General features: G+C 47.0%; 1 protein-coding gene across 1 annotated transcript in view; it reads left to right on the top strand.

Moving 5' to 3' along the window:
- LOC147105657 (ankyrin repeat and sterile alpha motif domain-containing protein 1B-like) overlaps nucleotides 1-27,847 on the top strand; it is a 132,027-nt gene that overhangs the window by 99,984 nt on the left and 4,196 nt on the right. The window contains exon 3 of the mRNA XM_086010211.1: nucleotides 11,283-11,451. Within this exon, the coding sequence (XP_085866337.1) occupies nucleotides 11,283-11,451 (169 nt within the window). The remainder of the gene's footprint in view (nucleotides 1-11,282; nucleotides 11,452-27,847) is intronic.

Below are 27,847 nucleotides of genomic sequence, written 5' to 3'. Positions count from 1 at the left end.
ATGTGGGTGCTACTTGAAGTAGCTGATTTGGGGCTCCTTGAGCTGGTTATTATATTGATTTGATAACCGTTGTGTATGACAGTAGCTTGCAATTATATAGCGTTTCTCGTATGTAGGAAGTTGTCGGAGTGCCTTACAATAAGGAGGAAAGGATTACAGTGGACACTGAAAATGGGGGAAGGGAATGAAGAGGCTGGGATGTGCAAGCAAAGACATGGTTAAAGAGTTGTTTTAAAGCAGGGAAGGAGGAAGCAAGACAGAGAGGACTGGGTAGAGACAGGAATTAGTGGGTGAACGAATGGCCACCAGTAGTCGAGTGAGAATTAAGTAGGAATCCAGTGTCAGAGGAATGGAGGGTTCATGCAGGGACATAAGGAAGGAGAAAGTCACTCAGGTAAGGTGGGGCAAAGCCATGCAAAGATTTGAAAACAAGGAAGAGAACTTTGAACTCAACACAATGGGGCATGGGGAGCCAGTGGATCTTGAAGGGGATGTGGATTACAGGAGTGTGGGACTTAGTGCAGCGACGTTATATGAAGTTGCAGGGCGTGGAGGCGATGCAAAATAGCTGGGAATTGGAGAAGTCAAGCCTTAAGGTGATGAAGGCATAGACGCAAAGGATTTAGCAGCAGTAGGGGAGAGGTAGGGTCGGAGGCAGGCATATTGCAGGGTTGGAAGAGGATGGTTTTGGTAATCTAGGAGATGTGAAGGACAAAGCTGAGCTGGGGATCGGGCAGAAGACCAAGATTATGCACTTTCTGGCAGCCAGGGAGCTTGATGGAATCAAGGTCAGTGGCATAGAGGTGATACTAGGTGCCGAAGAGGATGGCCTCAGCCTTGCAAACATTCAGCTGATGAAAGTTTTGGTTCATTGCGGCCTTGATAACAGACAAGCAATTTGAGAGTGTGACAGCTACTTTTCGGTCAATGAAGGAGGCAGTGAAGTACAACTGGTTGTCACATGTGGAAGTTAGCCTAAAACTTTTGGTTACCATCGTTACGGGTAGCATATAGATGGTGAAGAGGAGGGGTTCCAAGGATGCATCACTGGGGTACACCTGAGGTGACAATGCGAGCAGAGAGGAGAAGCAATAGGCAGCAATCTAACACCTGTATTGAGTCATGTAAGAGCAGAGGCCGGAGAGAGCAAACTGTGAAGAAGGACTATAGAGGAGTGATGTTGCAGGAGGATAGAGTGGTCAGTGGTGTCAAAGATAACAGAGGGGTCAGGCAGAATTTTTAGACAAGAAAGAAAAAACATACACACGCTGCTCCAATATGCTTTTTATTCCTAAGTAATTAAAGCCAGGATGTGTGTGTGTGGATGGGGAGAGATATCCTTTCCCCTAACATTCTTGATCAGTTACTGATGCACTTGTGTATGAAAATATTTGTTTTCTGTAACAGAATCATTTTCATCAAGGTCTTTAATAGCTCATTATTTGTAACTGCAGGACACTCTGAGGGGGGAGGCTGAACAGCCAGAGGTCGTTGTCCATATCGGTACCAACGACATAGGCAGAAAGAGGGATGAGGTCCTGCCGACAGATTTTAGGGAGCTAGGACAGAGATTAAAAAGTAGGACCTCAAGGTAGTAATCTCCGGATTACTCCCAGTGCCACGTGCTAGTGAGTACAGGAATAGGAGGATAGAACAGATGAATGTGTGGCTGGAAAGATGGTACAGGAGGGAGGGCTTTAGATTCCTGAGGCATTGGGACCGTTTCTGAGGAAGGTGGGACCTGTACAAGCCGGATGGGTTACACCTCAACAGAGCCAGGACGAATATTCTCGCGGGGAGGTTTGCTAGTGCTGTTGGGGAGGGTTTAAATTAGCTTGGCAGGGGATGGGCACCAGCATATAGGAATAGAAAAGAGGATAAGGTGCATTAAAGAGTGATTGTGTTGGATAGTACTAGAGACGAAAGTAGTACTAGAGGCGGAAGTAGTACCATATTAGATAGGAGCAGACTAAGAAAGACTACAAAAAATTCAAAAATGGGTTTACAATGCATGTATGTAAATGCACAAAGTGTGGTGAATAAGGTTGGTGAGCTACAAGCACAATTAGCTGTGTGGCAATAATGGAAACATGGTTTAAAAACAGTGAGGACTGGGCACTTAATATTCAAGGGTTCAAGGTGTTCAGAAAAGATAGGGAAGGAAAAATGGTAGGTGGGGTGGCAGTGCTGATTAAGGAAGACATTGTAGTGTTGAAAAGGGAGGATGTTCTTGAGGGGACAAGGACAGAATCCATTTGGTTAGAGTTGAGGAGCAAAAAGGGTATGATCACGCTATTGGGGTATTCTATAGGCCTCCAAATAGTGAGAGGGAGGTGGAGGAGCAAGTTTACAGGGAAATTGCTGAGATATGCAAGAGTATAGAGTGGTGATATTGGGGGACTTTAATTACACAAATATCGATTGGGATAATGCTAGGGTAAAGGGAAAGGAGGGGGAGGAATTTCTTAAATGTGTTAAGGAGAATTTCCTTGACCAGTATGTTCTTGGCCCAACTAGGAAGGAGGCATTGCTGGATCTGGTGCTGGGGAATGAGGTGGGCCAGGTTGACCAAGTGTCTGCGGGAGAACACTTGGGTACAAGTGATCATCGTATCATAAGATTTAGATTAGCAATGGAGAGGAGCAAGGAACAGTCTAGAGTGGAACTTCTAAACTGGAATAGGGCTATCTTCAGTGGGATGCGAAAGGATCTAGCCAGGGTAAAAGGAACCAAAGACTGACAGGAAAAACTGTAACGGAACAATGGGTGCTCTTTAAGGAGGAGATGCTCCAAGTACAGACTAGGTACATTCCAACAAGAGGGAAGGGTAAGGGAACCAAAGCAAGAGCTCCTTGGATGATGAGGGAGATAGAGAAGATGATGAAACAAAAAAAGAGGGTGTATGCTGCATGTCAGGTGAATTCTTCAAGGGAGAACCAGACCAAATATAATAAGTTGAGAGGGGAAGTGAAGATTGGCAAAGAGAGAATATGAGAGTAGAATGGTGGTTAACATAAAAGGGAACCCAAAAATCTTCTACCGGCATGTAAATAGTAAGCGGGTACTAAGAGGCGGGGTGGGACCTATTACGGACAAAGGTGGTGATTTATGCTTAGAGGCGTAGGGCAAGGCTAGAATACTCGATGAGTACTTTGTATCGGTGTTTACTAAGGAGGTGGATGCTGACAAAATATCGGTAGAAGTGGAAAAGGTAGAAGCAATTGAAGGGGTGAAAATTGATAGACAGGATGTACTAGAAAGGCTGGGTATGCTTAGTGTGGATAAGTCGCCTGGTCCAGATGGCTTGCATCCCAGGTTGCTAAGGGAATTGGGGGAGGAGATAGCGGAAGGGCTTGCCATAATTTTCCAATCTTCCCTAGATGCGGGGGAGGTGCCTGAGGATTGGAAAGTGGCAAATGTGACACCATTGTTCAAGAAAGGGTGTAAGGACAATCCTAGTAACTACAGGCCAGTCAGTTTAACATCATTGGTGGGTGAAGTTTTAGAAACAATAATCAAGGAAAAAATTAACAGGGAGAGCCAACATGGATTTGTAAAAGGCAGATCCTGTTTGACTAATCTAATTGAATTTTTTGATTAAGTAACAGGGAGGATTGATGAAGTGAATGCAATGGATGTTGTCTACATGGATTTTAGGAAGGCGTTTGACAAAGTACAACATAGGAGGCTGGTTAACAAAATTGAGGCTCATGGAATAGGTGGGTCAGTGGCAACTTGGATAAGGAATTGGCTTAAGGACAAAAACAGCGAGTTGTGGTAAATGGCTGTTTTTCAGACTCGATGATGGTAGACAGTGGTGTTCCCCAAGGGTCAGTGCTGGAGCCACTGCTTTTTTTTGATATATATAAATGATCTGGATATTGGAATACAGAGTAAAATTTCTAAATTTGCCGATGACACCAAGCTTGGGGGTGTGGCAAACAGTGAGGATGATACCAATCAACTGCAATGGGACATAGAAAAGCTAGCAGAATGGGCAGACAAGTGGCAGATGGAATTTAATACAGAAAAGTGTGAGGTGATGCATTTTGGCAGAAGGAACAGGGAGAGGCAATAAACACTTATTGGCACAGTTTTAAAGAGTGTGCAGGGACAGAGGGACCTGGGAGTTAATGTGCATAGGTCCCTGAAGGTGGCAGGACATACTGAGAGAGTGGTTAACAAAGCATATGGGATCTTGGGCTTCATAAATAGAGGTATTGAGTACAAAAGCAGAGAAGTTATGCTGAACCTTTATAAAACGTTGGTTAGGGCACAACTGGAGTATTGCGTCCAGTTGTGGTCACCACACTTAAGGAAGATGTGAAGGCCCTTGAGAGGGTGCAGAAGAGATTTACCAGAATGGTGATGGGGGAATCTTCGCTACAAGGTCAGATTGGAGAAGCTGGATTTGTTTTCATTAGAGCAAAGGAGGTTGAGGGGTGATTTGATAGAGATGTACAAGATTATGGCGGGTTTAGATAGGCTAGATGGGGAAAGGCTGTTCCCACTAGTTGATGGTACAAGGACCAGAGGACACATTTAAGGTTTTGGGCAAGAGATACAGGGGGATGTGAGGAGAAACTTTTTTACGCAGTGAGTGGTGAGGACCTGGAACTCGCTGCCGATGGAAGTGGTGGAAGCGGACACACTCAATGTTTTCAAGGGGAGACTGGATAGGCTCTTGAGGGAAATAAACTTGCAGGGCTACGAGGATAGAGCTTGGAATGGGACTGACTGGATTGTTCTAGAGAGAGCCGGCACAGACTCGATGGGCCGAATGGCCTCCTGTGTCGTTATGACTCTATGATATATAACAGTAATGTCCTGTCACAGTGCTCAAATCATGATCATTTTCCCTCAGTATTGCCCCGTTTTCTCTATCCTGTTGCTGGTTCTTCTGCAGTATTCCCTTTACACACACAGATACACTGAAAAATGTAAAAGCACTGAATACTTTGCATGTGCAGAAAAAATGTAGCTATGGCATTATATCTTCTTTGCCTCATCATCCCCTCTCTTTCTATGTGTTTCTATGTACTTTTCTGTATCTCCCTGCTTTCATTCTCTTCCCATTCCCCTTCACTCTGAGTGTTTAAATGTATCCCATAAATTGGTAGGGTATGCCCTTGACCTGTTTCCTTAGATCTGAATCAGGATTCCCACATACTATTGGTAGATATGGAAATGAATAGATGAAATGGTCCAGTCTACAAGGGCAAAAACACCAGTCCCCCGGTCAGCGACGCCTCCCTTCCGGAGGAGCTTAACAACTTCTACGCTCGCTTCGACAGGGACAACAAGGAGCCGGCTACCAAAGCCTTGCCACCCCCGGAAGACCAGGTGCTCACTCTGTCGACCTCCGACGTAAGGGGCGCTCTACGCAGAGTGAACACACGAAAGGCTACTGGACCGGATAGCATCACTGGACGGGTACTCAAGGAATGTGCTGATCAGCTGGCTGATGTCTTCACCGCCATCTTCAACCTGTCATTGGCCCAGGCAGTAGTCCCTACATGCTTCAAGACCGCCACCATCATTCCTGTGCCTAAACAAGCGGCTGTGACGTGTCTGAACGACTATCGACCTGTCGCACTCACACCCATCATAATGAAGTGTTTCGAGAGACTGGTCTTAGCCCACATCAAAGCCAGTGTTCCTGCCTCCCTTGACCAACACCAGTTTGCCTATCGGGCAAACAGATCAATGGAGGATGCAATCACAACTGCTCTACACTCGGCACTGAATCACCTAGATGGTAAGGAGACCTACATCAGAATGTTGTTTATAGACTACAGCTCAGCATTCAACACTATCATCCCCAACAAGCTGGCCACCAAACTCCAAACTCTTGGCCTGAACACTTCCCTCTGCAACTGGACCCTGGACTTCCTAACAAACAGACCCCAGTCTGTCAAATTAGGTAACCACACCTCCCCCCCCCCGACCCTGAACACGGGGGCCCCACAAGGATGTGTGCTGAGCCCCCTCCTCTACTCCCTCTTCACCCACGACTGTGTGGCTGTTAATGGTTCCAACACCATCATCAAGTTTGCAGATGACACCACGGTAGTAGGCCAGATCACCAACAACGATGAGTCAGCCTACAGGGAGGAGGTCCAGCATCTCGTGAAGTGGTGCGCCGACGACAACCTGGCCCTTAACGCCAAGAAAACAAAGGAAATAATCGTGGACTTCAGGAAGTCCAAAGGCGGAAGTCACACCCCCATCCACATCAATGGGGCGGAGGTGGAAAGGGTGGCCAGCTTTAAGTTCCTCGGAGTCCACGTCACGGAAGACCTCTCCTGGTCCCTCAACACCTCCTCTCTGGTGAAGAAGGCCCAGCAGCGCCTATATTTCTTGAGGAGGCTGAAGAGATGTAATCTGTCACCCCTGATCCTCTCTAACTTCTACCGCTGCACTATAGAGAGCATCCTGACAAACTGTATCACGGTATGGTACGGCAGCTGCAGCTCCCATGACCGGAAAGCCCTGCAGCGGGTAGTCAGAACTGCCCAACGCATTACCGGCACCCGGCTACCGACCATAGAACATATATATCAGAAACGCTGCCTACGGAGGGCACGGTCCATCATCAAAGACCCTACCCACCCCAGCCACAGTCTGTTCGCCCTCCTACCATCTGGAAGACGCTACAGATGCATTCGCACCCGTACGACCAGATTTAGGAACAGCTTCTTTCCCAGGGCTGTCATCCTACTGAACTCCACAAATAAACACTAAAGCCTGCACATCTGCCGATGCACTTTATTATGGTCATATTTATGCTAATATATATGTACAAATGTATGTTGAAATGTTTAAGTGTCCTAATCCAAATTGTACACTCTCGGGAGCCGCAAGCCTACATTTCGTTGTACTGCACTTGTGCACTAACAATGACAATAAAAGTTGATTTGATTTGATATAAATAAAAATTGAAGTTCAAATTTCATTAAATTCAGGAAGAGTCAGGCTTTTATACAATATATATATGTTTAAAACTCAGTGTTTTGTCCCTCCACTAGCTTGTGTCCTCCTATGTGTTGTAGAGATTCACGTATCTCTGGTAAACAGGATCAAGTGCAAACCAATATGGTGGGTATATTGTGTTTAATCAGAGTTTAGGACGGAATATAACACACTAGTAATACAGCAAAAACATACGACCGTGACAAGCAACTGATATCGGACCTGGTCGGACAGACGGCTGGCATGCGTAAACAGTTCTCTGGCTTCTGGTCTCTCTCTCTCTCTCTCGGGCCTTCGATGGTGAGCATGGAATCACTCTTAAAAGAGCATTCGACCAGCTGGTCGGCTCTCCCCTCCACCGTCTGTGTGCAAGCCCTTGGGGTGTCACTTTTTATTCTCTTTTTAGGGGTGGGCCTGAGGCCAAGTTATTGACAAGACCATTTAACCTCTAGAGATTCCTCCAAAACTTCATCAACCAATGACAGCTTAAGTTCTTTGTCTTGGTGTTTGGAAGAAAGCCCTCCCTAAAAGAAGGTCTCATTACTTCATCCTTGTTTTTACATTTTGAAGGTTCCTCCATTGGAATCCATCTTATCTCTTTTTACTCTCTCCCTCCTTAACCCAGCAAGTACAAGGCCCCAGTCAGAGCTGTCGCACATTAACCAGTCGCTATCTCACCATTCTGACCGTCACAAGTAAGGTCTATGATACACTCCCTTTCTCTGCTGTGATCTTTTCTCTCAGAACTTTTACATTCCCATGAATTATGGTTTCGCGCTGCTTTCAGTGTTCAATAGCTGTTGCTTTATACTTTTTTTTCCCCCTTTCAAAAATACATGGCAACTTTCAGCTGCGTGGGCTATCTCACCTTCATTTAACAAATCTGTGGAGATTATAATATGGTTATTAGTAATAATGGAAGAAACATAGGTTTCTGGCCAAATTAAAGACACATTAACAAAGTCAAAACCCTAACTTACAAGCAACAGATAACTAGCCTGGCAGGGCCGTCCTATGGGCCCCCGTGTGGAATGTTTATGTTTCACCTAATCTAACTGATTAAAAAGACTGCCTCAAATTCTACTTTAAAAGCCATATACATTTTTAGGCACCCCTAGTTTCTAACAGTGTGCACACAAATATCAATCCTGTCACATGGAAAACGCAGTCAAAATCAATTCTTTATCTTTGAAAACATGTTATATTTTCATTTTCTTGGCTTCATTTATGTTATCTTTAAATCTGTAACTTCCCATTAAAAAAAAGACAAAAATAAAATCATCATGTTGTATAAAACTTTCTATATGATGTCAGACATTGAATGCCAGCCTCAAACTGACAGTACAGTAGCCATATGATGTGATGTCACAAACTGTGCCAGGACATGGTTGTGGACTCTGCAAATCCTAGTAAGTCCCATTGAAAATGCCTGGAAACCAAGTTCAAAATGTTAACTGAAATAAATGACCCTATAGGTATATTATATAAACAGAAGACACAAAGAAGAGTGGATGGTTAACACAAAATAACCCACTCATACTGTTGCCACCATAACTCACTCATCTGTGTAGCACCGATGCAGCTTGGTGGGTCATTTTGCATAAACTACCACCCCGCAACATATAACCCTGATTGTCATTTACTTTCACTGATTCATTCATCTATATATATAAATCGGTACTTCTGTCATTCTGTCTATCTGTCTATTTGTCTGTCATCGCGTGTGCGTTGCGGGTATGCACTCGAAAGTTACAGGGCGTACCTATGCGCGCGTTACCTCCAAAGAAAGCTTACGCTTCCGAGACGGTTTTAAGCGTATTTACGTTTCGGCCGGGCTAAAATTGCGCCCGCGGTATTCCAAAAACCTTCAACATTCCGCTCATTAGCATCTCATTATCCGCTCATTAGCGACAGAGTGACCTCGAGCTCGACCAATCGTACGCCGGGTTGCTGGCGTGTGCCGCCGGGCCAATCGGTGCGCGTGTGGCCGGGCTTTATCGTTCTGAACCGAGGTGAGTCGCCGCCATCTTCATTCCAAACTTTTCCTTTTTCCCGCTTTCTGCGTCTTAAAAAAAAACGTTGCTTTTAAAACACATATTGTTTTTTAAAAAAATGATTTAGAAAGTAATTAACTTATCTAATCTCATTAATTTTCCTACCTTTCCCCGTTTTTCCAGGTAGGCCTAGAAGCCTCGGCGTCTCCTCCGCACCCACGCCCGAGCTAGGCACCTCCCGGCCCCACTCGAAGGCTGGAGGGCCGAGCCTCAGCCCAGCGCCGCTAGGGTGCGCGCGCAGCAGGAGCTGAGACGTCTCTCTCTGCCGGGGCTTGCTGAGCGTCCAGCGTTACCCTGGCAACGGGCGCAATCGGCGGTCTTCACCTCGGGGGGGGGGGGGGGGGGCGGCCGCGACCCTCAGGGGGGGGGGGGGCCGCGACCCTCGGGGGGGGGGGGGGGGGCCGCGCGCGCAGCAGGAGCAGCTGAGACACGGCGTCTCTCTCTCTGGCTTGGTCAGCGTCACGGTTGCCCTGGCAACCGGGCCGGCCGGCCGAGAGAGACGCCGCGTCTCAGCTCCTGCTGCGCGCGCAATCGGCGGTCTTCACCTCCGGGGGGGGGGGGGGGCGCGACCCTCGGGGGGGGGGGGCCCTCCTCCCCGCCTCCCCCTCACCCCCGCCCTCCCTTCCCCTCCCCTGCCCTCCCTTCCCCCCCCTCCCTCCCTTCCTTCCCCCCTCCCCTCCCCCCGCCCTCCCTTCCCCACCCTCCCCCCTCCCCCGCCCTCCCTTCCCCTCCCCCTCCCTCCCCTCCCCTCCCTCCCCTCCCCTCCCTCTCTTCCCCCCACCCCTCCCCTCCCTCTCTTCTCCCCAGTCGCTCTCTCTCTTCTCCCCAGTCGCTCTCTCTCTTCCCCCAGTCGCGCTCTCTCTTCCCCCCAGTCGCGCTCTCTCTCTCTTCCAACAACAACATGCCCTCGAAAAAGCCTCGGCACCGCCGGGCACTTCAGCTAGTTATACATATAATAACAATGGTAAATTGAAAGAGACATCCTTAAAGGCATCCTTAGCAACAGGTGATGCCTGTGGGAGGACTATCAGCTAATCACAGACCTTGCACGCTATGGTCTGGTGCTAGTCCAGCTAGTTAAATTTAATGGCCATATGTTCACACTGTAAAGGTTACGCATTGTTTAGAAATTACAGGCAGGTTGCAGGGCGAGCTATAATTACAATGTGTTTTTCTCCCAATTCTTTGAATGTTCTTTCCAACCACAATGAAAAGTGAAAGAAAATGTCTCATGTTCATTATTTTTTTCAATGCTTCCTTTTGAATGAACCAATTTTCCAAGCACATCTCCAGCTTCGAATCTTTTGTGAATTGTTAAATGATGTATAGTAGCCCAACCAAAAGGAATTGTGCTTCAGTACTGCTTGAACTAGGTTCAAGGATTTTTCTGCCTCCTCCTCTGATTTATGCTTTATTTGCTTTGACAGTTAAACGCAAGCAGTGCAGTTCAGGCATTCGTGGTGAACATGCCAGTTAGTAACGTTTGCTACCTCTATATTTCAATACTGCAGCAAAATTTACATATTTGTGAGGATTAAGCATTTTTAAATTGAGAAATTGACGGAGAATCATTTGCATTATCATTTGACATTTAATAAGCACAGAATGAACTAGTTGTTTCAATTACAAAATCCCCATGGCAGCTCTGCAACAAAAAAAAATCATGTCCAAACCAGCTAGATGATGTAACAAAAATAATGGTTGAATTAATACAAGGTGCTTCATAAAATATTACACACACCTGAATTAGCTTAGGCAAAAATGCAGCATATATTAGTGGTGTGGTATGTTAAGAGAACTGACAGTAGAGAACAGAGAGTAGAGACACAAGTTCATTTTGCCCATGCTCATTTAGTTCCTGATCTCGGCTACCTTGGTGTAGGCAGGCACTGAGTGGACGCCAGGCACCTATCCATAGGAGAGAGAGGAGACTAAGTAGGGAACCTTCACCAGGCCACTGTTGTGCTTCCTGGAAAACAACCAAGGATAGCATTCAGAGGGTGCCTCGCCTCATCTCCTGACTGCTGGGGATCTGTGGTCAATAATAAAGGCCGTGTGCTCTCATGGGAGGGTAAATCTCCTCAAAAATGTACAAGGAGTAATAGTTCTGTAGAGTATTGTTTGGCGGGGGGGGGGGGGGGGGGGTAGTCTCACCTGAAATTCAAATTTCTCCACAGATTAATTAAAGAAAAAGAGCGTGCAATGAAAAATGTTTGAAGACCTTGTGCTGACAGTTTTAACTTTTTCTTGTTTCAGCCTAAGCAGCGAACGTCACTGATTTCCTCGCAAGAGGTATACAGACCAAGTCATGTGTATGATCAGTCAGAGGTCAGTTCATCTGCCGGCTATGCCAGCGTTAATACCACACCTCCTATTAGCCCCGCCAACTACTCCATTGGATCGATGGAAGGCAGTGACCTAATAGGTAAGACAATGGTTAGGAATGAGTAAAAGATTATAGATTTTGTGTTTTTCTGCTTTAAAGGCGCTATATAAATGGAAATCGTTGTTGATTAATGTATTTGCTTCTCTTACATGTTTTATAGTGAACCACAGTTTCACATTTTTCAGCAAATTCAAAAATATATATGGTACATTATTTTAACAGCTTGATAAAGTGGTTGATAAATCGTAACTGTAAGGACCTGCGCAACTCAAAGAGCCAGCCAGTTTAAAATGCACTGTGGAGTATGAAGAGGAAAGCATACTATCTGGTTTGTAGAAGTCAAACAATTTCTACCAACTGGATTCTTAATAGGACCTCACATGATACTTTATGTTACTGTGATCCAGTGTCACTGAGCCATCACTAAAGCAGTCACACAACAGCTTAGATTTGTATTGTTAGGTGTCAGCTGTGGCTCAGTGGTAGCACTCTCGCCTCTGAGTCAGAAGGTTGTGGGTTCAAGTCAGAGGTGCCATCTTTTGGATGAGACGTTAAACTGAGGCCCCGTCTGCCCCCTCAAGTGGACGTAAATGATCACATGCCGCTATTCAAAGAAGAACAGGGGAATTCTCCCAGTATCCTGGTGACACCATCCCTCAACCAATGTCATTTATAAAAGATTATCTGGTCATTTATCTCACTGCTGTTAGTGGGACCTTGATGTGTGCAAATTGGCTGTTGCTTTTCAACATTCCAACAGTAACTACACTTGGAAAAGTACTTCATTGGGAGTGAAGCACTTTGGGATACCCTGAGGTTGTAGAAGAGGCTATATAAATGCATTATTTCTGCCTTTATTCATTCCATTTTGCGTACAGTCAACAATTAAACAAATCTATTGCCTAACACAAGCTAATGGCACAAAAAGTGAAGAAGATAGGAACTTTATTTTAATTTTAAGTCGAAAGGGAATTCTTATGTTAAAATGATGTATGTTTGCTGATACAAGATCAGAAATCTGCGAGTCTTGTAAGCCAGGATTTTTATCTCCAGTCCAATCCCTGGTGGAAGTGTGGTAGGGTGGACTTCCCACCTCCCTGAGCTAGTCAGCGCTGACCCTGGCAAGTGTTTTGGGGCCAGGGCCAGCTCCCAACGTCACCAACTGAAAATTAATTCATTAGCAGGAATTTAATTCATTAATGGGAAATTAACTCATCAGCGGGAAATTAACTTGCCAGCGCAGTTTCTCACTAGAAACTCCCTGGCAGTTAAAATCCAGGCTTTCCATTTGATTCTATCAAACGCCACCTACTCATCACAATTAAACAAAGAAAATGACTCGTACGATAGCAAAATACTGCATTTGCTGGAAATCCAAAAAAACAACAGAAAATGCTGGAAAAACTCAGCAGGTCAGGCAACATCCGTGGAGAGAAATTTGAGTTGACGTTTCGGGTCGAAACCCTTCTTCAAAACTGGAAAGAAAAGAAAATAGATCGAAGGCAGGGCTGCGATCGGACAAAAGAAGTAAGAGACAATAAAAGGTATTAGAAACCAGACGAGATGGTAATAGGCTGAGATTAGGTGTGAAGTGTACTGGCAGGATAAGAGATAGCTGCCAGGTGGTTGAGAGAAACAAAAGGAAAGGGGGGGGGGGCAGAGGAAAGGAAGACCCAAAACAAAGGGGTGGAAAAAATTATAAGTAAAAAAGTAATAGGGGCCGAGGTTATGATCTGAAATTGTTGAACTCGATATTGAGTCCGGAAGGCTGCAAAGTGCCCAGGGCCTTGACCAGGGCCATTTAGGCATTATTTGAGAGAATTACAACCAGTATACAGGAGTAAAGCATCCCATTATATACAATAAGCAACATAACTGTAAAAATTGCAATTGATTTGATAGATTTATGTCTTTTACTATGAAATGAAGTTGTGGCTCATAATACATAGCATGAAAAGAGGTATTTATATATTGATTCACTCTTATTTGACTACGCACTGACAGTGATATGATCATACATGATACCACTATAAATAAATGTGTTGGTTTTAGTAAAATAAAAATACCAACTTAACACAGATAGCATTGGCAAGAGACATTGTCAATTAAAATGTTGTTCAATAATTGTGCTTCTTGTCTCTCTTGCCAATGTGAGGAGGTCTCTTACAGCTCAGCTTGCTCGGGCGCCTCCTTATCAATAGCCCAAGCATGGATGCAATCTTCTGTCATGTTCACACAATGCCAAGGATTATGCAGAATGCAGCACAACATAAAGACTTAAAAAGGCACCTAAATCTCTGCTTTGGTAGACTAAATATTTGAATTATTATTATGGACGGAGCAGACTTATGTGCTTAATTATTCAATTACTCAGCTGTGTGCTTCAGTAGGATCATAGGACATAACTCAAAAGCCAGCATGGAAGTTGGTTATCTGACTAAAATAAACTGAGAAAACGTAACTGTTTCAGGATGAATGTCATGTTGGCTCGCGATAGTTTGGCAGACCTCAGAAAAATCTTTTTTTCTGGACGTTAACACACTACATGCTTACTGAGGGAGTAGAAGCTCTTATGGTTGACATATGCCATTATATTGGCTGATGGTAACTAAATCTCTCCGTGTGGGTTTAGTCAACTGGCAAAATCAGTAATAACACACAATTCTGTTGAATGCCCAACTGCTTCTTGTATACTTAGGGAGGAATGAATAAATTAAATAGCCGTCGAGACCAATCTGCTCGTCGCGTCTTGAATGGAGGTGAACATGGTGCCCTGACTAATACCATAACAATCACTTTCGATTGCTTGCAATAAGCCCATGGCCATAAAACGAATTCTGACAGCTGGGGCATTTCAAGCCACAGCAGAGCAGCTGGAATTATTGAGAACTCGAGGGATACCATTTGGTAAAGCTGCAATATGATTTCCCAAATGAGCCTAAATATAAATCTACAACAACACTACTTTTCTGATATACCTAGAAGTTGATCTGTGGCTGGCGTATCCTTTCCCAGGAGCAATGCTCCCCAACTGCTCCATTGTTGATGATACAGTAACTGCTGCTAACAGAAGCCAGAGCCAATCTTGTTTCTTTCAGCACATTGCTTTTAGTCCTATAGTGCTTTCAAAAACTGGCTTCCTGTCTCTCAGCACACAAGTACCAGACATTGACTATTTCCAACAAGAGAGAGAGCCTTGACATTCAATGGCATTACCATTGGCAAAGGCCCCACCATCAACATTGACCAGAAACTCAACTGGATCAGCCACATAAATACCATGGCTACTACAACAGGTCAAAGGCTGGGTATTCTACAACAAGTGGCTCACCACCTGACTCCCCAAAGCCTTTCCACCACCTACAAGGCACGTCAGGAGTGTGATGGAATATTCTCCACTTGCCTGGATGAGTGCAGCTGCAACAACACTCAAGAAGCTCAACACCATCCAGGGCAAAGAAGATCGCTTGATTGGCACCCATCCACCACCTTAAACATCCACTTCCTCCACCACCGGCGTATCATGGCTTCAGTGTGTACTATCTACAGGATGCACTGCAGCAGGTTACCAAGGCTTCTTCGGTAGCACCTCCCAAACCCGTGCCTCCACCACCTTGAAGGACAAGGGTAGCAGGTGCATGGGAACAACATCACCTCCAAGTCACACCTCATGTCAAACTGGACATATATCGCTGTTCCTTCATTGTCGCTGGGTCAGAATCCTGGAACTCCGTACCTACAACATTGCAGGAGTGCCTTCACCACACAGACTACAGCAGTTCAAGAAGGTGGCTCACCACCACCTTCTCAAGGGCAATTAAGGATGAACAATAAATGCTGGCCTTGCCAGTGACACCAATATGACTTAGTTAAGGCAGTGTACCATTGAGTCATACAAGGCAGAAACTACCAGATTTGATTCTCAGTCTGAGCTAAATGAACTGATTTCAGCTGGAGGTGCATACATTTGCCCTCCGCACCCTCCATTTTAGGGTAAAAAATTAGCCAGGGTTTCTGCTGCAGCTTGTTACCCAGTGACTACGCTGAAAAGTAAACGTTGTTAAATCCATGAATCTTGATGTATGGTGTCCTTCTAGAAATAGACAGAGCCTGCAGAGGAACAATCAACAGGTGTTTACTGGATGAGGGTTACTCTAAAACTAGCAGTACAGATCCCTACTCAGGGTTTATATACAGGTGTGGTCACTGCCGGTACTAGAGTATACAGGAGCTGTAAAAAGTAGTTCTCCCCTTAAAGGTACATACACTACAATTACTCCCCTTTTAGATTAACAGTACCATAACGTTCATTTAACAATTAACACTTTTAACATGCAACATTAACTGAAAATAGTCCATTTATAAATTCAGCCTTTGGGGCGGCTTCCTGATCCTTTCTGGATAGCGCCTTTCCTGAGTGTCTTGCTCTTGGTGCGGAGGCGATTCTGGCCCCCTGTCATCGGTTGGTTCATCAGCTCCCGATGCTACTGTTTCTGGGGTAGATGCTACATGTATGTCGGGTTCATCACCAGGTACGCGAGACATGGGGTTGACTCGTTCCTGTGACTCTAGGATCTGGTCGACATGGCGTCTCACAATGTTCTCCCCAACATCCACTGTGTACATTAGTGGCCCCTGCCGTGTGCATATCGTTCCTGGTTGCCATTTCTCTGTTCGGTAGTCGCGGGCCAAGACTGGTTGCCCTACATTGAAGCTCCTTGTCGGCTTCTCATTGATGTGCTGGAATTGCTTATTCTCAACATCTCTTCGTACATTTGGTCTGAGCAAATCCAGACGAGATCTCAACCTTCGGTTAAAGAACATCATGGCCGGGGTCTGGTTGGTGACTGCATGTGTCGCATTTCTGTAGGCTAACAGGAAATTGTCCACCTTATGCTGCAGTGGAATGTCGTCATCGCACATGGCCCTTACTGCCTTTTTAAAGGTTTGTACGAACCTCTCAGCCAATCCATTTGTGGCTGGATGATACGGGGCGGATGTGTAATGCCTTACCCCATTCCTTTTCATAAATTTCGGAAACTCTTCGGACACAAACTGTGGTCTGTTATCAGAGCAAATCTGCTCTGGCAAGCCGTTCCTGGCAAATATGGTCCGTAGGACTGCAATCGTTTTCTCCGTGGTGGTGGAGGACATTTTGATCACCTCAGGCCATTTCGAGTGCGCATCCACGGCTATTAAAAACATTGAGTCCATGAATGGACCAGCAAAATCAATATGCACCCGTTGCCATGGAGAGGAGGGCCACTCCCATGGGTGTAGAGGGGCATGTGGTGGTGCATTTTGGACCTTCTGGCATCCTGAGCAGCTCTTTGTCAGGTCCTCCATTTGCTGATCGATCCCTGGCCACCACACATAAGCCCTAGCAAGGCTTTTCATTTTCACCCCTCCCAGATGGCCTTCGTGAAGCTCATTGAGCACTCTCTCCCTTAACTTGGGTGGAATTACCACTCGGGATCCACACATCAAGGTCCCTTGGCATACTGACAGCTGTTCTCTTCTGGATGAGAATGCTGGCAACAGTGAGTTGCCATGTGTTGGCCATCCCTTCACCGTCAAGTCATATACCCGAGACAGTGTCGGGTCATTTCGGGTCTCCTCTATATCCGCGTTAGTTACTGGCAAGCGTTCAATTATAGTCGAATAAAATATTTCAACAGGGTCCACTGCTGATGCTTCCTCCGCCGTAGGCAGTGGCAGGCGTGATAGCCCATCAGTGTTTCCATGCTGTTTCGTGCCTTTATACTCTATTTCATATTGGTTCGCCCCTAGAAAAAGGGACCATCTTTGTAGCCGTTGCGCAGTCATCACCGGAACGCCCTTCTTTGGATTAAAGATGGAGACAAGTGGTTGGTGGTCAGTCAGCAAGGTGAACTTCTGCCCATGCAGATAGTGGTTGAACTTTTTCACTCCCCACACTAGGCTGAGGGCCTCCCTGTCAATCTGGGCGTAGTTACGCTCGGCTGAGGTTAGTGACCGAGACGCAAAGGCTACTGGCTTCTCCGAGCCGTCCGGGAATTTGTGCGACAGCATCGCTCCAATACCATAGGGTGATGCATCACACGCCAACCGAATTGGTAGTGCTGGGTTGAAATGAGCCAACACCTCTTTTGATGTGATCAATTCTTTGCACTTCTGGAAAGCTCGTTTACATTCGTCATTCCGATTCCATGGTACCCCCATTTGCAGTAGGGTGTTCAGTGGGTGTAGTACTGTAGACAAATTCGGCAACAACTTATGGTAGTAGTTCACCAACCCGAGGAACGACCTCAGTTGTGACACATTTTCCGGTGCTGGAGCCTTGACTACTGCCTCAATCTTTTCAGGGGACTTATGTAACCCCTCTTCATCAATAACGTGGCCACAATACGAGATCTGCTTCTGGAAAAACTCGCATTTGTGGCGATTAGCTTGGAGCCCATATTCCTTCAATCTAGTGAGCACCTGCTCCAGGTTGGCGAGGTGATCACTGTCATTTTCGCCCGTGACCAGGATGTCGTCCAAATAACACTGGGTCCCTGGAATCCCTTGCAGGACTTGATCCATTGCCCTTTGCCAAATAGCCGGAGCTGATGCTACCCCGAACACCAGCCGGTTGTATTGGTAGAGACCTTTATGAGTGTTGATCGTGAGGTACTGTTTCGAGGCTTCTTCTACCTCCATTTGCAGGTACGCCTGGGCCAGATCAATCTTAGTGAAGCATTTCCCTCCAGATAGTGAGGCGAAAATATCTTCAATCCGCGGAAGCGGATATTGTACCGTGTGAAGGACTGGGTTCACTGTCACCTTAAAGTCCCCACAGATGCGAACCTTCTTTGGTTCCCCAGGCATATTACTCAACGACCTCTTCATTACAGGAACAATGGGTGTAGCCCATTCGCTCCAGTCCACTTTGGACAGTACTCCAGAACGTTCCAAACCTTCCAGCTCTGCTTCGACGGCTGGGCGGATTGCATAAGGCACCGACCGGTCTGGCCTTAAAAAACTTTGGGCTTGCATTTTCCTCTATTTTGATCGTCGCTGTTATGCCTTTTAGTGTTCCGAGTCCCTCCTGGAACACTTGTGCGTCAGTTAGCATTTTTGACAGTCGTCCAGGTGTGACGTCGTCATCCTTTTTGGCATCTACAGTCAGTGCTTGTATGGAATGCCAATCTAGCTGTATCTTCCGGATCCATTCACGTCCTAGTAGTGGTGGTCCTCCATCTGGCAATACATATAGGTCCATTTTTGGTGTTTCCTTGCCGTTTTCTATAACGTTCACCCTTATTTTTCCTTTGGGGTAGACTTTTTGCCCCGTGTACGTCTTCAAGACAATCTCTGTATCTCTGAAGGGTTTTTGTGAGAATAGCCGCTTGTAGTCCCTTCGGTTTATGACTGTTAGGGCTGATCCTGTGTCCAATTCCATTTTCACTTGGACTCCGTCTATCTTGAGCGTGACCCAGATAGTTTGGTGATCCTCCATTTTGATTACATGATGTAGTTTCAGACAACCCAGCTCCTTGCTTCCGGAGTCTGTGGCCTAGAAATTGAGTTGGCGCCGCGCCAGGGCTTTAGCGCCGGAAATTTAGCGCCGGCGCTAATTCCCCCTGCGCGCGCCAAAAATTCAGTAGCGCCGCGCCCAGACGGCTGCCGGCGCTACTGGCGGGCGTGAGCGCCTCCCAATGGGCGCTGACTGCCACATTGCGGCGCTAATCCGGCGCTGCGGGACCCGATGCGGTGCGGCAGGCTGGGGAAGTGCAGGCCTCCTCCATCAGTTAAGGAGGAGCTGCCTGCACCCGCCCGCTGTCCGTTCAAATATTGAAAAAAATGAGCCCGGCACCTCGGACAAGTGCCGGGCTTGCAGGCCAGACGCATCTGTTCCGCGGGGGGGTGGTGGAGGAGTCCGGGGAGGGAGGTGCGGGCAGGCGGCCGGTGGGAAAGCGGCCGGCCGCCGCGCGACCTTAATGCGCCGGCGCTAACTCGGGGAAGACTCGGTTGAAAAAATCTTAGTTGCGGCTGCCACGGGCGAGGCGGCCGCAACTCAATTTCGGCGCTGGGGCCCGTCACCACGGCAACCGGGACGCTGCGCACACCGATGACGTCATCGGTGCCGGCGCAGCGCAACCGGTCTACCGCCGATTCTAGGGCCCCAGGGAATTTCTAAACTGGCCATAACTCCAGCGCTAGGCCCTCTAGCGCCTCAAATGCGGCGCTAAGGCTACTCAATTTCTAGGCCTGTATCACTTTTCTGTTCGTATGAACTACTCTCCGTCACCTTATGTACCTTTTTGTACTTTTCCTGTGGAGATTTCTTGCTGCTGGTTTCCTTTCCCGACCTGCAGACTCTTGCTATGTGTCCTACTTTTCCACACTGTCTGCACACTTGGTCCTTGAACCAACAATCCTTATGGTCGTGTGTTGTTCTGCCACAGCAATAACACTTCACTTCTCCATATGACATTTCATTTGTGCCATATTCTTGCGGTCTCCGTTGTATCTCTGCAGCGCCCCGTGCGGCTGCTTCGTGTGATACTGCCATGCTGAAAGCCTTGTCCAGCGTAAGATCCTTTTCTGATAGGAGCCGTTTCTGGGTTCCTTCACTTTGAAGCCCACACACAAACTTGTCCCTTAAAGTATCTGCTAGTCCCGTTCCAAACTGGTAGTGTTTCGATAGCCCGCGCGGTTCCGTTAAATACTCAGCATTACTTTCGTCTTTATGCTGGTTCCTTTTGTGAAACTTAAATCTTTCTGCTATCAGCAGCGGTGTGGGGTTTAAGTGGTCCTGTAGGAATGCCACTATGCTTTCAAAATCCTTTTCCACTGGCTTCTCTGGGGTTACTAGGTTTCGCAGTAAGCCATACGTTTTTGCACCCATGGAATTCAACAATACCAGTGCTTTCCTGGCATCTGGCACTTCATTCGCCTTGCAGTACACTTCTATGCGTTCTACATATGTCGCCCAATCTTCGACTTCATTGTCGAACGCTGTGACACTGCCACTCTTCGGCATCCCTGGGTGTGGTTAGACTGGCTAAAAATGGCGTCTCCCGCGCTCTCCCTTCTTCTCCGCTGTGGCTCAAAATGGCGTCTCCCGCGCTCTACCTTCTTCTCCGCTGCGGCTCAAATGGCGTCTCCCGCGCTTTCCTTTCTTCCCCCGCGGACGCTGCTCAGCCCTTGAACACCGGCCGCGCTCTGTGCGTTTTCCTGCGCGCCTCTCTCGTTGACGCCGCTCGGTCCTGAACCCCGGCTGCGCCCTGTGCACTTTACCCTCTCTCTCTGCTCCCATCGACGCTGCTCGGCCTTTTCCTGTGCCGTCGGTCGGCTCTAGCCACCGCTGTGCGGGAAGGGTCTGTGCCGTACCTGTTGCCAGCCCGCCTCGCTGGAGTCTCTGCCGGATGGTCGACGCCCGTGTCTCTGGAATCGGCCTTCCTCTGCAGAGTTGCAGGTAGGTTCGAATTGCCTCGTCGCCAATGTTAAATCCGTGAATCTTGATGTATGGTGTCCTTCTAGAAATAGACAGAGACTGCAGAGGAACAATCAACAGGTGTTTACTGGATGAGGGTTACTCTAAAACTACAGTACAGATCCCTACTCAGGGTTTATATACAGGTGTGGTCACTGCCGATACTACAGTATACAGGAGCTGTAAAAAGTAGTTCTCCCCTTAAAGGTACATACACTACAAACGTGTGGCCATTTCTCCAGGACACGATTGGGTTTGGTTGTGAAGCCCTCCACCAATGAATAAACTGCTGACACCGAGGCCCCGATTTTAACTCCGGGCCAGTTTTCAGCAAGTGAGCAACAGTGTGAGTTAGATGAACCGCTGCTCATGAAATGAACCTTGGCGTACGTTGACTCCCGGGCCTCATTTAAATCCCATTCCCAGTGGGAAGTCTGTGGGAAGGGGTGGAGAATTACACGTCACAGAGGCTGCCCGCCAACAGCTGGTATGTAACAGGATCAGCTGCTACAGAAGATGGCTGCTGGGCTGGCAGTTTCTTTCTGAGCTGCTGTTCTCTTCAACTCTATCCGTGGTCATCTATTGCAATCCTTTGCCCTTTCTTGCACCAATCTCCTCTCTTCAATTGCTTAAGATACCCTGCCTCTGATAGTGAAGGCATTTCAGCCCAAACTACAAGTTTAAAGCTCCCCCTGCAGAGTCCACTGCCCATCCCCCAGTGTCTTTGTTCTCGCTGAACTCCTTCAACTGCTGGAACTCTGCTGAACCTTGACCTCCAGCACTGGATTCCTCACGGACAGGACCTCGGTGACTAACACGGTTTGACTCCGGCTGTGGCGCTGCTTTGTTTTTCAGTTACTTCAAGTCTTATGCTGCGGAAGTCTTTTGTCAAATTAGTTTCCGATCTCCTGGACTTCTCCAGACATCTAGACTATATTTCTGCTTTGAACTACATTGGATTACACTACGTTTCTGCACTGGATTACACTGTAAGACTTAACTGCTGTGTCTCTATCTCTGAAAAGGTAAAAAGATTTTTACCTTTAAACTTCCGGCTGTGTGTCTGCTGAGCTGGTTTTTCATCTCTGCTGGCTTGTAGGTAGCAGCTCCACTTGCTGTCCGATGACTTGCTTTACTGGTTTTCAGATTTGCTGGTCACTGGTTTATGGTTTTACTTTTTCTCCGCCGCTTTGATCTACAGTGACCTCCAACTTGCGTCAATTTAGCCATCATCTTCCTGCATCGCTACCGACTCTCATTCCTGCAGCAACAACCTCCATCCTCGAACTCTTTACCCTTCAAATAGCTTCTGGACTTCACTCACCTGCTTTGAACAGCGGTTCATCGATGCTTCGTGCTGGCCCCATCCTGCTCACATGGCTTGTCCTTCCATGGGACCTCTGACTTTGACCCTGGTCTCCTTACTATTATCCCCAACCTATTCCCTGCTACCAGGAAATATGTATTCCATTAATTATTACAGTTAAACAGGCCCATGTAACCTGAGCTTTTCCCGTGTCCATTTGTGTGTGCACTTTGGCTGCCGCTCCGGACCTGAGCCATTCCACTTTTTCCCCCTATTTAACTTTTCTCTCTATCCCTGTCGTCATGCCTCCTTTCCTCTCTCCTCTCTCGGATACACTGCCCTCCCAAATCCCTACCCCAATCCTTCATTACTCTTCGACCTTCCTACTCTCCTGACACCGTCCCAGGCTTGACTCCCTCTTAGATAAGCCACAGCTTTCCTCTGTGCCTCTCTTGGCATCCTATGAAGGGCCCATCGAGTAACTCGTCGCTGCCGCCTTATGAGCAGCAACACCAACTGTCCCATCCTACTCTCGCTGACCTTCCCGCCCAGCGTGCCCACTGGGGGCAAATCTTGCCAATCTCCTCCCCATCCAACTCATCCCCCCGACCCCAGCGCTGACCCTGTGGACGCTGGCAGTGGGGCAGCCATCACCGACCATCTCCGCATCTCCCTCCAGAATGCCTGTTCATTTGCGAACAAGGCCCTTACCATCCATGAGTTTATCGTGGATGACTGTATCGATATCATGGCACTGACGGAAACTTGGTTGAGGGGTGATGACACCTTACCCTTAAATGAAGCCTCCCCACCTAGCTATACTTTCCACCACTTGCCCCGCTCGGACTGCCGTGGTGGCAGTATGGCTCTCATCACCAAATCACACCTTGATCTGTCCCCCTATACCTTTGGCAGTTTCTCATCCTTTGAACATCTCACCTTATTCCACCCTTCTCACCTCCCATTTAAAATTTTTGTTCTCTGCCGCCCACCCAAGTACCATAAAAGTTTAATTACTGAGATATCTTCACTCCTCCCTCTGCTTCTGCACCGAACGACTTCTCATCCTCGGTGATTTCAACCTCCATCTCAATTCATCATGCTCTCACTCCTCTGAGTTCACTAGCCTCCTATCCTCCCTTAATCTCTCCCTCCATGTAAACTCCCCAACCCATATTCATGGCCACCCCCTCGACCTTGCCATCTCTCGTGGCCTCGCTACTCCCATTGTGTCAATTGCAGATAAGGCCATCTCTGACCATTTCCTCCTATCGCTGTCCACCCACATTCCCCTTCCACCCACCCACCCCAACCCTACTTCCTTCTGTGACCCCCACCGCCCCCCCCCCCCCCCCCCGGAAAAAAACTCTCCCAACTTTCTTACAACTGCGCTTATGAAATCCCAACTGTCCGGCCTCTGGCCCTCCATTCACCATGACATTTCTGCAGCTAACAATCTGCTCAACCACACCCTCACCACTATCTTTGATGCCCTAGTCCCTACTAAAAAATTTACCCCCTCTCACCCTGGCCGTTCCCCCGGTACAGCTCTCATCTTCGCTCCCTTAAGTCCAAGGGACGTAGACTCAAATGGATACGGCGAACAACTTGTTTAGCCATTCACCGCCTGATCTGACTGGACCACATAAAGCACTATTGGGCCCTGCTCTCATCTGCCAAAATTGCTCACTATTCCAGAATCATTCTGGAATGCAAAGATAAACCCCGGCTCCTATTGTCTACTGCTAACCGTCTGCTTAAACCCCTCTCCCCTGTCTCCTCCACCCTTACCTCCGATAACAAATGTGAGGAGCTCATGAACTTCTTTGTCTCTAATATTGAGACCATCCATTCAGCTGCCTCTGCCACTTCCCTTCCTTCCCCTAGCCCACTCGGCCAAACTTCCTCTAAAGTTCCCCCCTGGCCTAGCCCTGAACTCACATCTTTCTCCAGTTTCTCTCCGATCTCCCCTCATGACCTCTCTGCGCTCATCTTGTCTATGAGACCCACTTCCTGCTCCCTCGACCCTATTCCCACCAAACTGCTGACCACTCAACTTCCTTTTCTGGCTCCCATGTTAGCTGATATTGTTAACGGTTCTCTCTCCTCAGGTATTGTCCCCCTCTCCCTCAAATCTGCCATCATCATCACCCCTCCTCAAAAAAACAAATCTTTACCCCTCCGTCCTTGCAAACTACCGCCCCATCTCCAACCTCCCTTTCCTCTCCAAAGTCCTTGAACATGTAGTTGCCTCCCAAATCCATGCTCATCTTTCCCACAATTCCATGTTTGAATCCCTCCAATCAGGTTTCCACCCTTGCCACAGTACCGAAACGGCTCTCATCAAAGTCGCAAATTATATCCTTTGTGACTGTGACAAAGGTAAACTATCCCTCCTCATCCTTCTTGACTTGTCCGTAGCCTTTGACAGGGTTGACCACTCCATCCTTCTCCAACGCCTCACCACCGTCATCCAGTTGGGCGGGACTGCACTCGCCTGGTTCCATTCTTATCTATCTAATCATAACCAGAGAATCACCTGCAACAGCTTCTCTTCCCGCTCCCACATCGTTACCTCTGGTGTCCCCCAAGGATCTATCCTTGACCCCCTCCTATTTCTCAGCTACATGTTGCCCCTTGGCAACATCATCCGAAAACACAGCATCGGTTTCCACATGTACGCTGCCGACACCCAGCTCTATCTCACTACTTCTTCTCTCGACTCCTCCACGGTGTCTAAATTGTCAGACTGCTTGTCCGACATACAGTTCTGGATGAGCAAAAATGTTCTCTAATTAAATATTGGGAAAACCGAAGCGATTGTTTTCGGTCCCCGCCACAAACTCCGTTCTCTAGCCACTGACTCCATCCCTCTCCCTAACATCTGTCTGAGGCTGAACCACACTGTTCGCAACCTTGGTGTCATATTTGACCCTAAAATGAGCTTCCGACCACATATCCGCAGCATAACTAAGACCACCTACTTCCACCTCGGTAATGTTGCCTGTCTCCGCCCTTGCCTCAGCTCATCCGCTGCTGAAACCCTCATCCATGCCTTTGTTACCTGTAGACTTGACTATTCCAACGCACTCCTGGCTGGCCTCCCACATTCCACCCTACGTAAACTTGAGGTCATCCAAAACTTGGCTGCCCATGTCTTAACTCGCACCAAGTCCCGTTCGCCCATCACCCCTGTGCTCGCTGACCTACATTGGCTCCCCGTTAAGCAGCGCCTTGATTTCAAAATTCTCATCCTTTTTTTCAAATCCCTTTGTGGCCTTGCCCCTTCCTATCTCTATAATCTCCTTCAGCCCCACAACCCCCCCCGAGATAGCTACGCTCCTCTAATTCTGCCCTCTTGAGGATCCCTGATTATAATCTCTCAACCTTTGGTGGCCGTGCCTTCTGTTGCCTAGGCCCTAAGCTCTGGAATTCCCTGCCTAAAACTGTCCGCCTCGCTACCTCTCTTTCCTCCTTTAAGACGCTCCTTAAAACCTACCTCTTTGACCGAGCTTTTGGCCACCTGTCCTAATTTATCCTTATGTGGTTCAGTGTCAAATTCTTTGTCTTAAAATACTCCTGTGCAGCGCCTTGGGACGTTTTATTACGTTAAAGGTGCTATATAAATACAAGTTGTTGTTGTTGTTGCTGGACTGCTCTTGTTCCTCCTGGCCCCACAAGGAAAGTAAAACAAATAAATTTAAAAACTTACTTTTTTGGGCCTTTTCTGGCCCCGATCATCTTCACCGCTGGGTTGGCCTGGCGGGAGACTCACTGCCGCTTCGCACTCAGGCCTCCGAGTAATAATTGCAGTCGGATCCCAATGATGTCATTAGGACCTGATGCGTAAGATGGGGAGAGGGATCTACAAGAAATGTAACCAGCCTAAATATAAAAAAAACAGGAAAAGAGAGCATAGGAAAGAATAAAGTAAGGGAGGACATTGATGGCAAGGGCATAAATAGAGTTATAGAACAGAATTCTAAAAAGATTGTTAAACATAAAATGAGAGGAATTCCTATTAAAAATGAGTTAAACTGCCTGTACAGCAATGCACACTGTGTCCGTAATAAAACAGGGGAGCTGGAGGCAATCATGCATTGCGAAGAGCCAGACATAGTAGGGATTACTGAGACATGGTTACAGAAAAATCAGGACTGGGAATTAAACATTGCAGGGTATAACATATTTAGAAAAGATAGGGAGGGAAAAACAGGAGGTGGAGTAGTTGTACTTATTAGGGATAACATAATGGCAGTAGAAAAGAGTGATGCAGATATCAGCAAGACAAAAATAGAATCCATAGGGATAGAGATTAAAGATAATAAATGAGCTATCACACTCATCGTGGAAGGGAGGTGGAGGAAGAAATATGCAGACAACTTAGGGAAATGAGTCAAAAACATAGAATAATAATCATGGGGGATTTCAACTACCCCGATATTAATTGGACAGAAAAGGTAGGTAACGGGGATAAGGGAATGGAGTTCCTACAATGCGCATAAGACTCCTTTCTAACCCAATATGCAAAAAGCCCAACAAGGGAGTATTCGCTATTGGATCTAGCAATGGGGAATGAACCAGAGCAGATAAGAGAAGTAAAAGTAGGGGAACATATAGGCAATAATGACCATAATATAATATGCTTTAAGATGATAATTGAGAAGGACATAAGTATGATGAAAACCAGGTTACTAGATTGGAGAAAAGCTGAGAATAGAACTTGGGGGGGGAAAAATGGGCAACAATATTGGCAAACAACGATGTAGAACAGCAATGGGAAACATTTAAAACGGTGTTCAACAGAGTGCAGGAAAAATATATTCTGCTAAAAGGAAAGAACAAACTAAACAATAATGAGACTCCATGGATGAATAAAGCCATAAGGGAACAATTGAGGGTAAGGAAAGAGGCATACATTAAGTACATAGACAGCAGGGGAGTGCATGATAAGGGAGAATATGAAAAGATTAGGAGAGAAGTCAAAAAAAGTTAGGGAGGCAAAGAGGAACTATGAAATTAAATTATCAAGGAACATAAAATAAAATAGTAAAATATTTTATAGGCACATCAATAAGAAAAGGAAGGTTGGGATGGGAATAGGGCCATTAAGGGATAGACAGGATAATACCACAGGTAACGATAGAGAGATGGCAGAAATATTAAATAATTATTTTGCTTCAGTGTTTACCAGGGAGATGGAACAGGTGGACATGACATTGGATGATGAGGTTAGTCATGAAATAAGTGCATTTAAAATAAAATAAGGAGATATCTATATATATATAAACGGATCGTTCTTTCTGTCTGTCTGTCCGGCTATGCGCTCGAAAGTTACAGAGCGTACCTACGCATGCGTTACGTCGAAAGAAAGCTCACCGTTCCAAAACGATGGTAAGCGTATTTACGTTTCGGCCGGACAAAAATTGCGCCCGCGGTATCCGAAAAACCTTCAACATTCCGCTCATTAGCATCTCATTATCCGCTCATTAGCGACAGAGTGACCTCGAGGTCGACCAATCGTACGCCGGGTTGCTGGCGCGTGCGGCCGGGCCCTCCTACGGTCGAGTGACGGGACGATTGACCAATCCTACGCTTTGGTGACCTGATGGTCGACCAATCGGTGCGTGTGTGGGCGGGCCTTATCGTTCTGAACCGAGGTGAGTCGC

The sequence above is a fragment of the Somniosus microcephalus genome, chromosome 17, assembly GCF_052327205.1.
Source record: "Somniosus microcephalus isolate GS21.2 chromosome 17, FLI_Smic_1.0, whole genome shotgun sequence".
Lineage (NCBI taxonomy): Eukaryota > Metazoa > Chordata > Chondrichthyes > Squaliformes > Somniosidae > Somniosus > Somniosus microcephalus.
The sequence above is the reverse complement of the archived record's forward strand: the minus strand, read 5'-3'. Positions and strand labels throughout refer to the sequence as shown.